Below are 19,928 nucleotides of genomic sequence, written 5' to 3'. Positions count from 1 at the left end.
TACAGCATACATTCAAATAGCATGTTTGGACATATCTGCAAGCTCTCACACACACACAATCCTTAATACATGTGAGCACAATAATTCCCAGCTGAAAACCCTTCCCCTCGAATGGATGGATATACTGTACTCAAGTCTAGGATCCTCAAGTAGGCCAGAATAGTGTAAGGGCAGGCTGACCAGACAACTTGACAGCTCGGGTCTTGGTGTGCAGGGGATGAACAAAACGATCACACTTTCAAAGAGTGCTAATAGTGCTGTGAGCCAGTGGCTGCTGAACTCAGTATGTGTCCTCGACATCACAGAAAGGACAAACGCCGTCCTCAGACAGGCATCAGTAACACGTATACGCTCTTGTGCTTAAGCAAAGTAGCTAAGGATAAAAGAGGCCAATATCAGCTGATATTCAGGGACAGGGCTGGTCTCTTACTTTCTCTTCCACAATTTGTTACAACAACAGTGTAAACGAACCTAATGCCTAATTAAACGGATAATTGAGAAAGCCAGACCTCCGTCCACTCCAATCACAAGGCATCTTAAGAGACAGCAGCCTGACCCACACACACACACACACACACACACACACACACACACACACACACACACACACACACACACACACACACACAGGGATTGAAATCGTAAAGTGCCTGGTTCAGATTTCATTAACAAGTCTTTTTGTACTTCTGAGGAAACAAGAGAAATAGAAGGATGTGCTGCCTGTCTTATTTGTAGAACCCATACTTTCTCTCTCATCACATTCAATTCAGGCGGTAAACTCACAATTCAACTACAATAAATTCAGTAGTAGCAGTAAAACAAAACCACTGAATAGCAGTGTTTTAGTGCAATTTTCGTCCCCCATCTGTGGAAGAATGCAAATGTTTAAGCAAAAGCATAAATAGTCATAGAAATAGAATGTCATGAAAATCATTTGGTTTGCTTGTTAAATTACATTAAATAGAATGAGTAAATGTGGCGCAGTTCTTAAATAATTGGTCAGTGTGTGAAATCCATTTAAATGTGTGAAACACAAGTTTACTTTATCCATTTGTGTTGTAACTACACTGAAAAAAATGATTCGTTGAATTTAATAAAAAATTGTATTGTAAGTGGTTGCACACAATTGATTTTAGCTACATTTAAACAAATGCGTTTAGTTTAACTTAATCAATTTTAGTTCAACTTAATGCATTTGTTTAAATGTAGCTAAAATCAATTGTGTGCAACAAAATAAATTTATTAAATTCAACAAATCATTTTTTTCAGTGTACATAAATCAACATCACTGTAAGAAAACCCAAATTCAGACTGACGTGTTGAAAATTATGATCATGATTTTCTATTCTATTTTTAGTAAATAAAAAAACATTTTTAAGGAAGGGGTTAATGTGCCGCCTTAGTGCCGATGCACACGTCATCAGAGGCCCTGTCCCAAATGGCACCGTGACCCTAAACACTCGCGGTTTTCCCACGAGTCCGCATTTTCATGACGTAACACTGCATAGGCTAAATTAAATAAAGTGTATGGGCGAATAATGTTTAATCACAGAAACACGCTACCGTTCAAAAGTTCGGGGTTTGATAAGATTTTTTAGTCTCATACTCACTAAGGCTGCATTTATTTGATCAAAAATACAGTAAAAACAGTAATATTGTTAAATATTAATACGATTTTAAATCACTTATAATGTTTTCTATTTTATCTATTAGTCAAATTGTGGTTAAAAGCCATAAATTGTGAAAATGTGCAATGTTATTCTGTTGTCATATTTTTATCATATAGCGGGCATAACTAAATAAACATTTGTACAAAAAGACGGCAACAAATTTGTAAAAAAAATGTGTAAGGCTTATGTTTATTTTTGTTAGTTCTGTGTTTTTGTTTGATTTTGTTCATTTCCTGTTTGCATGTATTCCAAGTGATTGTTAGTTTCCATAGTTACCTCCTTAGTTTCACACCTGTTCTTAATTCTGTTGATTACTCTGTGCATATTTAAGCCCTTGGTTTCCTCAGTTCAGTGTTCGGTACCATTTATATTTAGGTTGATGTGGTTAATATTTCTCCTGCGTTTGTATATCTAGCTATCTATATTAAATACTTCCTCGAGTATTTTCTTGCTTGAGTTTACCCCAGCTGTAACAATATGTGTTTTTATTGTTTTTTGATAGGTTTTATTTAATTGTATAGAAAACTTTTCTTCAGTTTAATTAGGTTCAGTGTACCTTTTAATTTTCTTAGTGTAGTATTTATCGATTCTCAACCCTACACCTGAGCCAGATGTTTCCCATCATAAAACATTTTCCTAACATGGATAATACAGTACATGATTACGTCTTCACAAGCACTAAGACCTACAGGGATTAGAATTAAAAAACCCTTCTTAAATTCTCTATGGTGATGTCAGCCAAGACAGCTGCATGTGTCCTCATTAAGACAGGAAGCTCAGGCTATATGGGGCATCCTCATAATGAAGCATAATTGGACTGCTTCCACTTTTTAAAATGACTCTTTATGATGGTATGGGGACAGTGGAGTCTCTTGCACTAGATAACAATGTCGAGGCAAGATTGTCTCATACTGAATTTATGCTTCAGTTTGTTGCACTCATTCTTTTATTTGTCATTTGCAGCTCGAAAACCAAAAGACTCCCTTAGTGTTTTACCACCTTTACATTCTTTGTTCTAGTTTTATAAATAAAATAAAAAACAGCAAGGTTGTCATGTTTTTGACAGTTGAGAGCAGACGTGGTTCTCTCTGTGTCTCTCATTAATGTAAAGGACTGTGCGAGACAAGGGAGTCTCTGTTCGTCTCAGACTGAACATGACAGCTCCTTTCTTTTCCTCATTGGAGAAGTACATCCCTCGCTGGATCCTTTTTCACAGCTCTTATAAAAACCAACAGCTATAGTAAATCAGAGATAAAAAAACACCATACAAATTCACCACACAGTGGACTCCATCACCTCCCTATTATCGCTGTGAATGCCCAAAATGTATGAAGTTGCATTGCATTTTCCTAAGCTGCTGGTGTGAAGAGCTGCCATGGGATATTGTGAAAGGCAGGTGTTGTTATTCATGTTTGCTTTAAGTCAAAGGTCACAATTAACAAGAAATCCACATTTGGTTTTGGACCAGTACCGGTCCAGACCGGGATTGGTTTCATGTGAAACGCAAAACATTTCTCATAAATGAATATACACAACAGTTCAAAAGTTTGAGGTTGGTAAAAAAAAGTATCTTATTCTCACTTACTGTGAAATATTATTACAATTTAAAATAACCATTTTCTATTTGAATATGTTTGAAAATGTAATGTATTTTTGTGATGGCAAAACTGATTACTATTGTAATGGCTGCTGAAAATTCATTGCCACATGATTCTTCACAAATCTGTCTAATATGCTGATTTGCTGCTCAAGAAACATTTATTACTATTATCAATATTGAAATCAGTTGTGCTGGTTAATTTTTTTTGTGGAAAGCGTAATAAAAAAATGTTTAGGATCCTTTTGTCATGAACCAGGGTTGATCTCTCTTTCACACACACGCACGCACGCACGCACACACACACACACACACTCTTTCTCTCTCAGCTGATCTTCATCGCAATCAGCGTTCGCGCTGATTATCTCCACACCTGTTTTCTCTTCAACCTGATTTTGCCTGCTACTTCTAGCCATAGATATCATATATAAACGCTAGATGTCTTATGGCGCAGTCACTTCCGGCATCACCGTTCGGCCATCTTGTCACAGTGAAGCTGTGAATTAAGGTGAGTGAGTGATCAGCACGCGCACAAATCCTCTTATCTCGCTGAAATCTTGACGGATTTACAAACGGTTTGGTTTCTTACAAATGTTATTAACGTGGCTATAATTCCGAATGCTTGAACATGTATGTTATAATTATTCATATGTATGCAGTGTATGTATGCAGTGTCATAACTACATCTCTGACGTTTATAACAAACCAAACCGTTTGAAAATCGGTAGAAAATTGAGCAAGTTATGGTTATTTAAAAGTACATGCACCATTAAATAAGTGAGCGAGCACACTGTGGCAAGATGGCCGCCACGTGCGGACGTCGACCTCCATTGGCCAGCAGCGCGCACGAGACATCTAGCCTTTATATATGATATCTATGCTTCTAGCTACCATTCTCCCTGTTTCAGTGCCAGATTATTGTTGCTTTGGCTACGTTTACACGTGGCCGGCTATTTTCATAAACGGACATTTCACCCTCTCCGTTTTCAAAAATAACACCGTGCACACATTTCAGTTTTCAAAAAAGTGTTTGTTTACACGAACCTGTGTATATATGCCGTCAAGAGCATGCCAAACCTTTAGGTGGCAGTGTAACGAGAAGCTCAAGCCCACGTTAGCCAATCAGAATCTCGAAAATAGCAACAACAGCAACGAATCACTTCCTCTTTATGGTCGCACTTTTAACGCAGGTGCCAGTTCTGTCGCATACTGTGACGTCGGCTGCCTAAAACTCAGTTTTTCTCAGTTTACATGCAAACGTGCAAAAGAAGTTTTCCAAAATCTTCACTCTGGCCAGAGTTTTTAGAAAGAATCGTTTTCAGAGGCGAATTCACCGTTTGCGTGTAAATGAAGAGCACAAACGAGGGGAAATGTCTCCTTTTTTCAAAATAACCATGTACTTGTAAACGGGGCCTTTGTAATGCTCGTTCCTGTATAATCTGCAGTTCTCGTCTACTTGTCTGCTTATACTGTGCTCTGTCCAGCCATCCTGCTGCTCGTGGCCTTCGACTACTCCTCAACCTGCCATTCTGCAACTACTGGTCTAAGACCGTGTTATCCTCGCTGACCGCTGCTATCCAGCTCGGGGATCCCTGCTGTTTCTGTTTCATTAAGCCAAGTCAATTATAATTGTGTTATCCAGTTCTGTGTCCGCCTGGCGGCTGACTGCCTTTGTTCTCTTTACTATTTCACGAGTTCACACTTACATACAATTAGAGGGAGTAAAGTTTAATGCGTATTTGGCACTCGTGTTAATTATCTGAACGTGCTCCTCCCGAACTTTGTTAATAAAACATCATTAAAACTTTGTTTGTACCTGCATTCGCTCTTGGGTCCTCTTTTTATCCTGACACCTTTAACGTATTGAAAGTAAAAAAAAAAAAAAAACACACTATACTTTTGCAACAATGTAAAAATCACTTTTGATCAATTTAATGCATCTTTGGTGAATAAAATGATTAATTTCTTTAAAAAAACAAAACGATTGTATAATTATAAACCATTATAAAGCATAGGCAACCCAGAAGCTGACAAGGTGCAGTCACACACTTCCAGTGCCATGCGACAGTAGAAATGTGTCAACTGCTTAAAATTCTACAAGTACAGACAGAACATTGATTATAATGGGAGTGATTTATCAGCTTACTGTAGGTTGTTTACGGTTACTAAGCAACAGCACAACCTGTAACAGAATTCGACTTTGTGGTTTTGAAACTCTGATTGTTCTGACCTTTTCTGGAAAGAACATTTAAAGACGGAACCTCTTGGCACTTTAACTGAATATCCTGCTTTAGGGAATCCTATCCAGATGATTCTGTTGTTCTGATCAGGATTTGGAGGTCCTGCAGTGGCTGAGGGCGATCCCTCCACCGCTTCGTTCTCCTGTTACACAATAACACAATACCCCAGAGCCAACTCTCCCAACACTCACAATCCTCTACCGTACACATTTCTCTGTGACTGTACGACATGCTGTAGAGGGTTATTATTTTCTTCTCAGTGTGAAGTGCTGAAAGACATTTCAGGCTTATGACAGAAGCCGCTGCTGCTTATACTGAGATACTCTGATGCATGTTTACAGCCATCTCCCAAGAGCAATCACATCAGAGACGAAGGTGTAAACTACAAACTTTGAAACACCAAATAAAAGGAAACACACGAACATACTACTCTTCACCAGCAGCAGAGCAGTAAAAAAAACAGATGTTTAATTTAGAGCATTATAAGACTTTGCTCAACGCAGATCCAATAATAGCAACAGGAAATACACTCGATTCAGTTCTTTGTCCAGAAGCGTGCTAATATTCTTCTGGTCTGAAGGCTTTCTTTCTTGGAGGTCTAAGAAAGCACACTCTCCCATAGATCTTTAAGTGGGCTCTTGAGTCTTTACATGCAGGAATCGGTGAGCATCTCATATTGATTGTGGATCCATTTGCATGGGGTCCGGCTATTGATCAGCTCACAGATCAAATAAAGGAATCCACCATTAACTGTGAGGACTTCAAATGTCAGCGAGACGATTGGGGGTCATTGAATAAATTGCATTGCACATTCTTCTGATATTGGGAGTGAAAACGTGTCTATTCCTGGAAAGTGGGAGAGTGTTTGAAACAGGTCCTGGTTTATCAATTTAAGTATCAAGTATTTTAATTACTTTTTTACCACAAGGTAATGTAATTAATATTACCTCTCTAAATATACAGGATATTTAAATGTACTCCATCTTAATATAATAAGAGTTATCAGAAACCATCCAACACTGCTAATCCAACACATGAAAACACAAGACTACAGCAGCAATTAAATCAAACATGGCTTTGGGAAATCAACAGAGATATTATATTCAGCTGATGCTGTATTTCATATAACAATGAACAATAGCAGCACACACAATTTTCCAAACTTAAAATCACAAAAGACAGTCTTAACCCTCAGGTTCTGTTATTGATTTTGATGCTCTCTGGAAACCACAATTATTTAGGGCAAAAATAATAAAACTAATTTCAAACTTCAAGTTATTTTAATACGTTTCTCTTACTCAATCAAATCCCAGTAAGCAAACATTATTGTGACTTTTTCCTGCTGTTTTACCACAAAGTAAATGTCCACTTTTCAGAAATGTAACTAAAAACACACTAAAGAAAAATACAATACAAATTCATGTTTTATATCATGTATAATCTCTTAGACCCCAAACATTAATAACACATTAAATGGAGAATGAGAGTTTTATTATTGTTTATGCAACAGTTCGGCGTGCATTATTCAATCTAACCGTTTCACCGTTTGTATCACTCCGCTTGCTTCGACTGTCATGGCGGTTGAGCAAATCCACCATATTTTTAAAAAAAAATAGTACTGTTGTTGTGTCACAAAATTTAGTTTTAAGAGTTTTTTATGCAAGAATGTAGTTATTTAGACCTCAAATATGTGACTAATATATAATCATAGTGCCTATTTTACAATCTGTTTAGACACTTTCGCAGATGCGAGCTCCAGGCCGTCATCGGCCGTTCAGCGCTCATGTTCCCGCAGAGAACAGTGTCATCTCGGCCAGTCCTTCGGGAATTTGCCGCTGGCTCTTATGTAGATAGTGGTTAAACATGAGATATAATTAATTTGGGGTATATCAAATGGGAAATATTTGGTCTTATTAATCTATTACTTGTTCCATAACAAATCGATTTTGGTTAAGGGGAAAATTAAGTTTCATAACTTTATATTTAGGCTATATTTCACTTAAATCCTTTACTAGAGTGCTGCTTGTAAGTTTGACTGAATTGTTTGCTTGTGTTTATTTCCTATTGTCTTTTAAAAATGGCTATTGTTGTTCATTTAAATATTGTTGTTCAATAAATATTATTTTATATAAATAATACGCCATATTTGATATTACGAAAGAATCATGATATGGACTTCAGTGAAAGTTACATTATTACGCCATTAGATGGCGGCTTTATGAGTGAGCCACAAGGAAGTTGTTTTAGCGAATGTCATGGGAAGGACAAAGATGAACATATTGCTTTTGCTTTTCATAGTGATTTTTTGGATATAATATTATGGACATCGACCTGAAGAATGAATGCTATATCAGATGCAGTAACACACTTGTTTAGTCGATCTCTCTCATAATACCATAATACTGTACTCTACATAATACAACAAGCTTCAGTGAAGCGACTCCATTACTAGTTATAAAGTGACGTTTTAGAATTAGTAACGGAGTCTTGGGCTCAACTGTTAAACTGTCAACTTGAGATTTGAATCCATGACGGAAGGAAGTAGTTCTGCACAAGAGGGATTTAAAAACACTCCGTTGTTGTTTCATATTTATTTACTCACATGTGCCGTCGAACTGTTGTATAAACGCAATATCACACTCGCAGCCATGCGATATGGCTGTGTATCATCACGCTGTGATTACCTACAGCACTCGGCCACAGCCGTGCTGATATACAGCCATATCGCACAGCTACTCTTGTGATATTGCTCATTTATCATCACTTCTCTTAAGATTGGTAAGTATTAAACTAAAATATCAATGTTAGGAAAATACATTTGTAACATTAGCTACTAAAATCACCTTGAGGTCTCTGAGACCCCAAAGAGAACATGAGGGGTAGGTGTGCTCTCATTACGGTTTGCTTTCCTAGGTGCCACACCACTTCTTATTTAATCAACCTTTGCCCCAGAACAATCCTACCCCCTTTTCTGTGTACTCACCCCCCTCTGGTTCACCCTGGCAGGTGCTGACAGGGATGATTTGCTCTAAGGACTGAGCCCACACAGAGGGGGAGCAACTGAGGGTAACTCTCCTCAGGCGTCTCCGGACACACATTCAGTCCATGGCACAAGAGGCCATTCAGCAATACACAGAGTCGGGGCCTTCACAGCACTCCTCTCACAGCTCATTGTGTGAGGGCTGCCCATTCACCATGCAACAGATCAGGACGGGAGCACAGCCGAGCAATACAAGAGACCTTCGATTATCTGGGACAAACTGCTGCAGCGTTTAAATACGACTGAGCTTCATAACGGGTCAGTGAATAACAAATGTCTTATCTTGAGGGGAAAAAAGGAAGACAGTGAGGAAAAAGTGCAAGAACATCATTGACTAATGAGCATGTTGAATTTTCCACCTGAGAGAACCCTGTGAAATTCATAGAGGGACTGATTTGTCTCTTCACTCCATTACAAATCCCACTGCACACCTGCAGCTCTGACAGAATCAGTGGCTGAAGTTTAATTGCACTGTTTGGGGACCCTCACATTAGTGTTTGGATCTGCATCCTAATATCTGTTAATAAGGCCATTATGCAATTGTTTTCATTTCATCTGATTGGTTTTCCTCAAGACCAGAGAGAAGGCATGAGGTGCTGATGGATGGGCACACACAGAATGCATGAATAGAGGATGAGGCAGGAGGGTCTATGCATAGCTCAAAATTCACATCAAAAAAAGAAATATTGGTAGCCTGGGGGAGACGAATCCTTAGATTTAATGTGAACATCTTTGATGTCCTCTCAGTAGTATTACAGAACAAAGAATATTTAAAATGCTACAGAGCTGAAAGATATCTGCTTACTGATTTTCCTACTCAAGTGTCTAGTTTGCGTCATATTTTTAAAAAACTCTATTCTCTAAACTCTATTCTCTCTATATATTCGTTGATGCTTTGGTGACAAAAAGAAACTGACAAAGACCGATATAGAGCAGTGTTTCCCAACCTTTTTTTTGTCTTACATTCTCCAATGAGTAAGGCTCAAGAATCATGTTATTTTATACTGGATATATCACTCTTCATTATCATTAAGTGGCTATTATTACAATGATTCACTTTCAAACATAACATGATCAATACTTTAAGTACTTTCTAATACAACTGAGATTGTATTTTTTAAGCATTTCTAGGTTCACATATGAAAAAGATCTAACAATTAATTTTATTCATAAATGAAAGTAGGCTACTCCTGATTGGGAATCACTGATACAGACAGACAGACAGAGAGAGAGAGAGAGAGAGAGAGATCCCCGGTCTATATCCCTATACTATATTCCTGCTGTTAGACATCTTCGTGAGCCTAAAGAGCTTGAAAGGTACACGTTGTGCGCTTTAAGACTAGAAACACAAATATCTTACTTAATCACAAAATGACCCAACATAACTGACCGACAATCCTCAAAAAATTCCGCAAAATAGATAGATTCATAATGATCCGCATTATAAGCATAACATAACCGTTTCATGATGTATCAGCAACGAAGCGCTCGCGTCCATGACGCATAATTGAGATTAATTGCACGCACAGTATAACAAAAGAAACAAACAAATTACGTACATATGTGCATTAAAATGTGTTTAATTTGATAATTGGGTTATTTCCTAACCACATATTCCACGCGCGCGTTCGGCGTAACACACATTTTTGCGTCTGACCATGCACTTTATGCAGTTGTGAATTATATAGGCCTATCAATAATACATTCAAAAACGTTTGCCATGCCAGATATATTAGTGTTTAATACAAATAAGATCGATTTAATCTCCGCGTTGTATGCGCAACAGGGAGACAAAACTTTCACATACAGACTTCTTCATTTTATCATTCTGCCATCAACGCAACAGATAGACATGAACAGCAGCTGCAGTGTGTTGATATTCACTACACACATTTTCTCTACACTGTAAAAATGGGTTGTACTCACAAGCATATGTCATGGAGAAGCTATTCCCCATTTTGACCATATCCACTTGAGGTACCAGTTTAGGGATATCCTGGTGATGCGAGAGCGCAAACCGAAACACTTCATATTCGTGTGATTCGGTTGGGAACAATCCTCCTGTGGGAAGAGATAAATTACAGAATACGTTAATAAAACAACACAAGCAGTTTTCTGGTAAAATAAGTAAATTTACTAAGACCATAATAACGAGTATTTCTCCTTTTTTTTTTTATTCACAACGCAACACTCCACCCTTCACTTTTGTAATTCACTCACCTATGTTGATATTACTTGGAAAACTGGAACCGAAGCACAATCCCAGAAAACTGGTGCAGAGCAGTGTGAGGCTTCGCTGCATATTTCCTTTTGCATTAGCGAAGAAAAAGAAAGCCAAATCCCAAGCATGGGTATGCGCGAGGTGTAGAATATCTCTTCTGGATGTTCTCACACTATCCGCACATCGGCGAGTGAACAGCGTGGATTACAGGTGCACCTCTTTGCTGTCCTCTCTCGCGCTGCGTCCTTGTGTGTTGCGCTCCCAGCCGTTCTTTCAGCACGAACAGTACTACTTCCTCTGAGAGCCGCGGACGCGCGCGAGAGAGAGAATGAGTGACGGACCCCAATAACCGTATCCCACTCCAGCGCAACACCGTGAGTGGACTTTCTTCTCACGTTCACGATTAACCACTTACTGTGTGATTGAATTACCCAGCGATCTTTCTCGCGTTTAACTGTATTGTTACGCACAAAGAGACGATGGCGAATGACGCGTAAACAAACAAGAGCGCATACTTTGAAATGATGTTTCAGAAAAGTGCTTCTCAACCTTTGTCACTTCAAGGTCCTTCATTGTCAGAGATAATATTCGCAGGGCTCTGATATTTCTTCTGGTTTCCTGTAATTGACGATAAGCTTGTTTTCGATAAAAAAATTTTTTTAAACAGAACATGGACTGATTATAAGAATGTTTTGTGATGGTTTCAAGAACTGTATGTACATTTCTTAAAAACAGTTGTTGTGGGGAAAATTGAAATAAGAAATTTGCTGCTACATGTTGGACATCTTTAATTTTTTAACCATATTAAGCTAGAATACGAAGACCTCCGATGCAAAAGCCATACAAGCCACCTATGTCAAAAATGAGATAATATTATTGAGTGAATGCTCTCCGCACATAGTAGGCTATACGTTCATCAAATACTTTCACTTCAAACTCACTAAATCCCAGCCTCAGACCATTAAAAATATAGGTACTTGGGTAGAAACCTATACATGATAGGAGCATGATAAAAATGTTAATATTAAAGAGAAAAACGTTAGACGGACTTAGAGCTGCTTTTGCATCTGCTGCAAGACAGATGCTTTTGCATCTGAAGTCTATATATATAAAATTATGTCATCGTGTCATCTTTGTTCAGGATGGTGTCAGCTGTCAAAGAACGTAAATGCCAGCATGTTTCTTCCCTGAGAATTAGGCATGATACTGATTTAGAGAATTTAATTTAGATATTTCAATCCAGTTTACTGCATCCGGTTTCACAGGAAGATGCAAACATTTGAATAAGCTTAGAATAAGCATTACGTCCATAGGCGGATTAACCATATGGGCAATTGGGCAAGTGCCCAGGTGCACAATGTCCAGGGGGGCACCACGCAAATATATATTTTTTTCTTTTAAAACAAGCGATTCATTCACCAACGTATTTCTAGCCTAGGCCTATTATTATTTTCATTATTTTACAAGTTTTTATTTTTTGTGGACGCGCGATCTACCGCCAGATTCACACTACTGCGTGAGCACGCGCGTTTCATTTCAACGCCCATATTACACTAGCGTGTCCAGCAGAGCGAGTGTTTTCAATTAATTCCAAATGGAAGTTGAGCTTTAAGCTTGCGCGTGAGCGCGAAGCTAATTTGAACTGAAAACGCTCGCTCTGCTCCGCGCTAGGCTAGTGGAAACGCACCATGCAGATTCTGGGAGTGTGATGTGCGGTTTCGCGTGTTTTGCGTCCTTTCAATCGAAATGAAACTGCCTCGCGACGCTCATGTGTGAATCCACTACGGAGCATCAGCCTTTCACGTTGTAGCCTACTTTGCAATAAAGTTGCAGAAAGAGGCAGTGTAAACGTGCCCAGGGTGCACCAAAGAGTCTTAATCAGCCACTGCATACCACTAATCACATAATACAGCTCACATAAATGTGATGTGGTTCAAGACTTTGTGCGCCATTCAGAACTAAATGGGCAATGCCTTTTAAATTGAGGTAGCAAACAGGATGTAGAATTGCAATTTGAAGAAATATATTCAAAATGAATAGAAATTATTATTTTTTATAAATGTGTATTTTTTGTATAATTTTTGTATTGTGTACATTTTTTTAAATAGAAATGAATAAAGTGTTGTTTGTTCATGTTGCATGGGATTCCAAGTAAATTCAAAGGCCCACTTTATGGTTTATCTTCCTTGGTTCACACAATATTTAAACTTTGAGTTCAAATTTTGATGATTTGTAGAATGCAGGCTGCAGGCACTGAAACCATCCTTTATGATGTTGCTGGGCAATCTCTACCACTTAAAGCTGCACAGCCGGCTTCACAGCCACTTTGAGCTGGAGAGAGCAATGACAAGATTAGAGCTTTTGGGCTGATTCAGAACAACAGTGGGTTATTTATAATCCACTGCACTTTCAGTGCTATAGAGATTACCTGGCAAACACTGCAGGAAACAACATGCCAGTCACTGTTGCAGCACCACAAAAGTAATTCTCAAACATGAGCTCTTCAAGACGCTCATATTCTCATGGATCTATGTATTATATATCATGCATCTAGGTTAAATTATCACATGTCTGAGGATACAGTAAAAATGCCATATGTATTCGGTCATAGCATTATCCTTGTTGATGAGCAAACCTACTTGGGCCCAGCTCAACCAACCATAGTTTCTGCAGTGAAACTATATTGGTGTCAGGTGTTTTAAATGCAATGTGGGCTTAAATGTTATCCACGTTACTTGTCAAGTCTTTTGTGAAGTTCCCTACTTGTTTATGAAAAAGGGCAAATCCTGTCTTTGGCATAATTAGGATTAAGGATAAACTCATTTATCAGACCCTGGCAATTTCTCTTCTCTGGGTAATGAAAAAAATGTTTTTCCTTTTAATATTGTCTCATGCAAAAAGAGGACCCAATTAGCATATTTTCACTGACAATACAATTTAAGAGATTTAATGGGTGTGGAGTGAGAAACAAGAGTCCTTTTTTTTTTTTTTTTTTTTTTCGTCTTCAATTTAACACGCACAATGCGCCAGTGATAAAACATGATAGGTATCTGGCTGCTGTGACATCTTTGAGACTATAGGAAATCTGGTGAGATGTAGCACTGCAGAAAATGAAAGAGAACTTACCATCACCTGCAAAGTGTGAAAGAGAAGGTATCATTTATTATGAACTAAGTTCAAGAGGAAGGCACACATACAAATGAGGTGAGATAAAGCATATGGGCTGAAATCAGCCACACCAGCTTCTTACCATGAAGCTCAATTACTCATTGGAAAGTGAGAAGGTGAGGAGGCCTTTCTCATTAAGCCTGTATAATATTCAACCCAAAAGACCTCTATTAGACATCAAGGCAAAAGGAGCAAGTAGTTAGAGGCTTGGAAAATGAGTTGCACACATTACGTAAGATGTTTTGATTATTGTACACACAACTTGTTCTCTCTGCCCTGTGCACTCTTCTCTGGGGCCTACATAATTAATGTTATCTCTTTTTCAAGATGATGTCTGCAGTCAAAGAACTCAAATGGTTAATGCCAGCATGTGGTTTTTTTTTCTGTGCATTAGACATGATAATGATTCGCAGAATCATCTTTAATTTATATATTTTTCTCCTGTTTATAATACCGCACACTGAAAAATAAAATACTAAGTAAAATGTACTTAATTTTTCTTTTGCAAGTTTTTGCACGTATATATAAAAAAAACAAAAACAAATTCACATATGGAATTAAGTAAAATCTACATAACTATGTTAAGTAAAATCAACAAAGAAAATAAGTAACTAAATTCAAGCCAGTAACAGTTTAACTAATTTCTACTAAGTTAAAAATTACTTTGCAGTCCTCTGTTTTCAAGTACATTTTACTCAATACAATATAACACTGAATTAAGTCATGCTTTTAAAGTATATATTTAACTTAGAACATCCAAATAAATAATACAGTAGATATTGTGTAAACAACATATCTACATAATAGCAGAGATGTGTTACCCACCTGAACATAGAGACCTCAATACTTGGTACACAATACACAATGACGGTAACATTCTTTGAATTATTTTTGAATATGAATGTGGAATGAACTCCAGATGTCACAAAACAGCAATTTACTAAACCTAACAACAAAAGCAGCCGGAAAACAGTGAAAAATGCAACCTTATTAATTATTCATGCTCCAGTGCATGATGGGAACACCAGTATCAGAATGTAAAGTAGGTTTTACTTAATTTTATAACGTTGATATTTATACTTTAATTTAAAGCTTAAATTGAGTACTAATTTAGAATTTACTTTTTTTTTTCTCTTGCCTGAACTAAATGATTTAGGTACAAATTGCATTTGTTTTTTCTGTAGTATTTCATTTCTTACACATATGGTTTCACAGGAAGACACAAACATTTGCATAAGCTTAAGCATTATGCCTATACCACTAATCACATAATACCTCCCAGAAGGCCATATAAACAGACAGACAGATTATATTAGATGTTAAATGACACCTATAGAAATGTGGTTTATATTTTGTCTGTCATGTTCTGTTTAGTTCATGATTGTGAAATAATTGATGGCTGTTCAACCAAAAGACCAAAGACTGCAAATACCAAGAGAGATTACTTGCATAAGAGAAACTGCTGTGCACCATATGGTGGAAAAAGTCCCACCTTCAAAATAAAAGAGCCAATCGCCAGTTGGTAAAGTCATCAAGTCACTGCAGCTGCTGTTAGAAGCTCCGGTTTCCATAGAAACAGTCAGTGTCCTGAGATGTATGTTTGGACTGCACATGCGCCTTGGTTGGATCAACCTGAAATATATGGATTTTTTTAATGCTATTTGAGGATAATAAACAACATTTTTGGGTCAGTTCATGTCAGTTTTTTTTTAGTGCAACACCAACATCTCAAAATCCAATCAACCACCAATAGAACAAAGTCCCCTCCCTACAGTTTTCACTCGGATTTACTTCACAATATTCTGTCATGAAATTCTGGATGGCACAGGCTGATAAGTTCTTAACTCAATTTGCTTGCAATCAAATTAGGGCACATCTGCTGTATCAGTAGCCAATGAACTTGTGTGCTCAACTTTCAAATACTTGGTTAGCATTTGCTGTAGCAGTTGCAGCGTGCTTTCAGACACTCCACCTTCCCCAGCTCCACCTGTATAGATCTGCTACAGGTAATTCATGTGCGCTATATTGTGCAGCAGCAGCTTGTCTTGCATGCATTGGCAGTAGTAAGTCCTGTACTTGCTCTGCAGCAGCAGCAGCAGGGTAGTAATCTATTCAGCCAAGACCAGAAATATACAAGTGGTACTCACTGACGACCTGCTCCTCCTCTCTGGAGCTCTAAATGGGGTGGAGGGATAGAGTTGTGGGTAGGGTTAGGGTGTGGTTGGATATTCTAGCTCCACCCATTATGCCCAAATTACATTCGCTCCTCCTCGCTATCCATTACCATGCCAAACACTCAGAGAGTTGTCATGTCAGAAATATGGATTTGAAAAGAAGTTTTTGAGATTTCAGTATTTCTCCATTCAGGCAGATAAAACTTGGTCTTGCATGCTCGAAATAGCTGTATACTCATAGACAACATCAGTTTCTCATAATTAGTTTTTACTGTTAGCTAAGGATCCCTTTTTGACTTGTTGGACCAATGTCTCAATGCTAAAGATCGATAAGAAGCAGGGAAGCATGTTTAACTTCAACTCTGTCTTAATTGTGAGTATTGATTTGCAACTTAATTAGACTTTGTGATCAATTGTGGTGGGTTTTTTTCTTAGGATAAAGATCTGTACCTCTGTAGATTCAACAGAACATGTAGAGATAGCCAGGAAAAGATGTATTATTTACAGCAAGTTTGCATAAATTGTTATGGTAATGGTTTTACGACTGAATTAAATACCATATTCGATTGACTGGAGAGAATTGCCTTATCAGACTAATTGTCTCCGGATCCCTTTGTTTGCATGTGGCACAAAACATATTTTCTCTATTTCTGAATATTCTGAATCATGGCGGGTCTATAGGGACAAATTACACTGTTAAGAACTACGATTGACACCAACTGATGGAAAGGTAGAAAACAAGTGAGTCAAAGATATGTGTGTTTGGCATTTTTTTAAAGGCCTAAAACCCCCATCTGTCTCTCTCGCTCATTCCATGTTCCCGCCGGTATAATTGTCTTTCCATCCCGCTGCCTGCCGCTGGATGTAGGGCTTTCAGAATGTTACCGCGGTAATACTGATTGATGGAGTCGATACCTCGCCAGGTTCCAGAACATCGAACACCCCCGCACACAGACATGACAAATTTCAGGGAACAAATTATTATCGCTTGACTCATGATAAATTCCTTCAGGGAAAATAGAAATATTGTGAATACTTATGAACTTTGCCTGCCATATGGCCATTCATTTGGTACGCTCATATAGAAGAGGAGGAGAAAATAAAGACAAGGTGAAGAGGTGGAAACTCTCACTGATGAGGATGGATAAAAGAGAGAGATGGAGGGTATTCGACGGGTAGATATATATATACTGACGAACAGCTATTACTTCTGAACTACGTCTAGTCTTTGATCCATATTTTAAAAAGCAGTATTTTCGAAATACATCTACACTGAAAAAAAAAACAATAAGTAAAATTTACTTAATTTTTCTTTGGCAAGTTTTTGCACGCATATTTTTAAGTAAATTTCACATATGGAATTAAGTAAACTCAACTTAACTAAGTTAAGTGAAAGTAACAAAGAAAATAAGTCATTTTAACTTGGCTGAAAGGTTGAGTAATATCTATTTAGTTTAAGTTTCCTTAGCAATACATTTCACTCAAACAATAAAAACTCAAAGTTACACGTCACATGAACGAAGAGACCTCAATACTTGGTAGACAGTACACAATGACGGTAACATTTGATGGATCGTTTTTGTGTTTGAATGTGTCATTTTCAGTAGAAAATTAACTCCAAATGTCAAAAAATGGCAAGTTACTTATCCCAACAGTATTAGAAAAGTTGAGTAATTTTATAACGTTGATATTTACGCTTTCATTTCTACACGCTTGAATTGAGTACTAATATAGAATTTACTTTGTTGTTTTTTTTTTTATCCTTGCCTGAACTAACTTTTTCATGTAAATTACATTGTTTTTTCTGTAGTATTTACTTCACCACAAAATCATTTTTATCAGTATGGTACAACAGTTATGTAACAGATAAGTTCGCCCCCGCTAATAAAAGTTGCAGGAAACTAAGAAATGAATCTGATCTGCTACAGAGACATGTGGGTTAAAGAAAGAGAGCAAGACACACTGTGGTTGCTTCAGCCCAAATGTGACTATAGTTGACAAGCATTAAAAATCAATCAAAACAAATTAATGGCTGACAGCAATAGCTGGGTTTTGTTAAATGGAATTGGACTTGGTTGCAAAGCAGTCATGAGGCTAATAATGAGTGTCAATCACCACGACTGCCAATCATTGGCTCTCTCCAAACCCCACAGCGACCTCAGAAAGCAGAAGGGTAAAGATGTATTTGATGGGGCCCAAAAGATCAACAGATCACAGTGCAAAACTGTGGCTGTTTCTGAACCCTAAAGCACAAATCAACAACTTTTTAGTATGACAGTACCTCCCAAAGCACCATAACGTCATGTATAATGAAATAGAACAAAAATTCAAGATATAGAAAAGTAAATATTTTAACACTACAAAACTTGTTTTATTATAATGAAGAAATTGACAAAAAGGACACTTCTGATTACTGAATAAAAATCTTGCAATCACTCCCATAAAGTTTCTATTTTAGAAACTCCCACTTTGAGAAATTGTAATTATGATGTGCATAAAGTATTTTGGTCAGAAAAAAAAATGTTATCTTATTTTTTTCCAAGACAATAATCTTTTTTAAAGCATTCATGCTACATAATGAAGAGCAAAATATGCACATTAGGTTTTGTGGTTGATGCTGGGGTGGGGGGTGGGGGGGTTCACCACTGTCATACTGCCCTGAATAATCATGGGATTGTTTCCCCCCCAAAAGTCAGTTGTGAACACCTTCTAAATCTGTATTTGGCATACCTCCAACTTGAAGTAGACTTTTAAGTTGTGTTCATGTTTGCTCAATTCGTGAGTATGATGATTTTTTAAATGACTTGTACGCACCAATAGCAGTACAGGATACATTCATGCTGCCTTCAAAAATGTCTAGAGGAAGCCATCTTTATTTACACAAATGCTGAATTGCATTTCATTCGGATGTCACTAAAAGCTGGAATATACTACATGACTTAATATCTGAAACAGATTTGAAACTGAAAAGGTAAAGATCATACACTTCCCAACTTTGTAAATGGCTACAGAGAAAAACTGGTCATCATACACTAAACAACTATGGATCACAAACAACCAGACTGTCAAGTTTTTCCAAACACAACAAACTCATGCAGAAACATGTGCCTCATTGCTAAGAGATGAGTGACATATAATAACAATATGTGTTCTAAAATCAGCTCAAAATATCAAACATGTTTGATATCCTACAACTGGATGGAATCATAGTCTGATGCCCATCATTCACTACACAATTTTCTGTGAAATCGGTCAATTTTGACTGCTCAAAATCTGCAACAAGCGTTGACTCATCTAGACTGGAAATTGGGGCAAAAAGTTGAGTGTATTCCAGCCTTAAAGGGATAGTTCACCCAAAAATGAAAATTAGCATATGATTTACTCACCCTGAAGCCATCCTAGGTTATGACATTCTTCTTTCATACAAATTTCAGAAGGAGTTACATAAAAAAAATGTCCTGGCTCTTCCAAGCTTGATAATGAGAGTGAATGGCTGTTTGACTTTGGAAGAATATTAAAAGCACATCTATTCATGATTAAAGTGCTCGACATGGATCTGCAGGGTTTAATAAAGGTCTTCTGAAGTGAAGAAATGCGTTTGTGTAAGAAAAATATCCATATTTAAAACTTTGACTAAAATAACTAGCTTCTGGCAGACGGCCATACGCATCGATTTACGCCAAAAGAGTAACATTTGAACTTGATGCACAACGTAATGACGAACGCGGTTGCCCAGCCCTGTTTGTTTGAACCGCGAGAGGCGTCAATTGCCATCATAACGTTGTGCGTCAAGTTCAAGTGTTACTCTTTTAGCGCAA

The 19,928-nt window shown here is 37.6% G+C and overlaps 1 protein-coding gene across 3 annotated transcripts in view; it reads right to left on the bottom strand.

Moving 5' to 3' along the window:
* The window catches only part of gria1a (glutamate receptor, ionotropic, AMPA 1a), a 79,221-nt gene extending 67,965 nt beyond the window's left edge, over positions 1–11,256 (bottom strand). Inside the window, exons 1-2 of one of the 3 annotated variants that reach the window (XR_014608681.1) lie at positions 10,768–11,256; positions 10,474–10,608 (exon numbers count right to left, since the gene is read on the bottom strand). Coding sequence is in view for 2 of the 3 variants with exons in the window: in XM_084132541.1 (XP_083988667.1) it covers positions 10,474–10,608; positions 10,768–10,849 (217 nt within the window). In the remaining variant the exon portion in view is untranslated. The remainder of the gene's footprint in view (positions 1–10,473; positions 10,609–10,767) is intronic. The other 2 variants (XM_084132541.1, XM_084132540.1) reach the window with 2 other exon arrangements.
* Between the last annotated feature and the right edge of the window lie 8,672 nt (positions 11,257–19,928).

This window comes from Abramis brama (genome assembly GCF_963993115.1).
Source record: "Abramis brama genome assembly, chromosome: 13".
Taxonomy (NCBI): Eukaryota; Metazoa; Chordata; class Actinopteri; order Cypriniformes; family Leuciscidae; genus Abramis; species Abramis brama.
The sequence above is the reverse complement of the archived record's forward strand: the minus strand, read 5'-3'. Positions and strand labels throughout refer to the sequence as shown.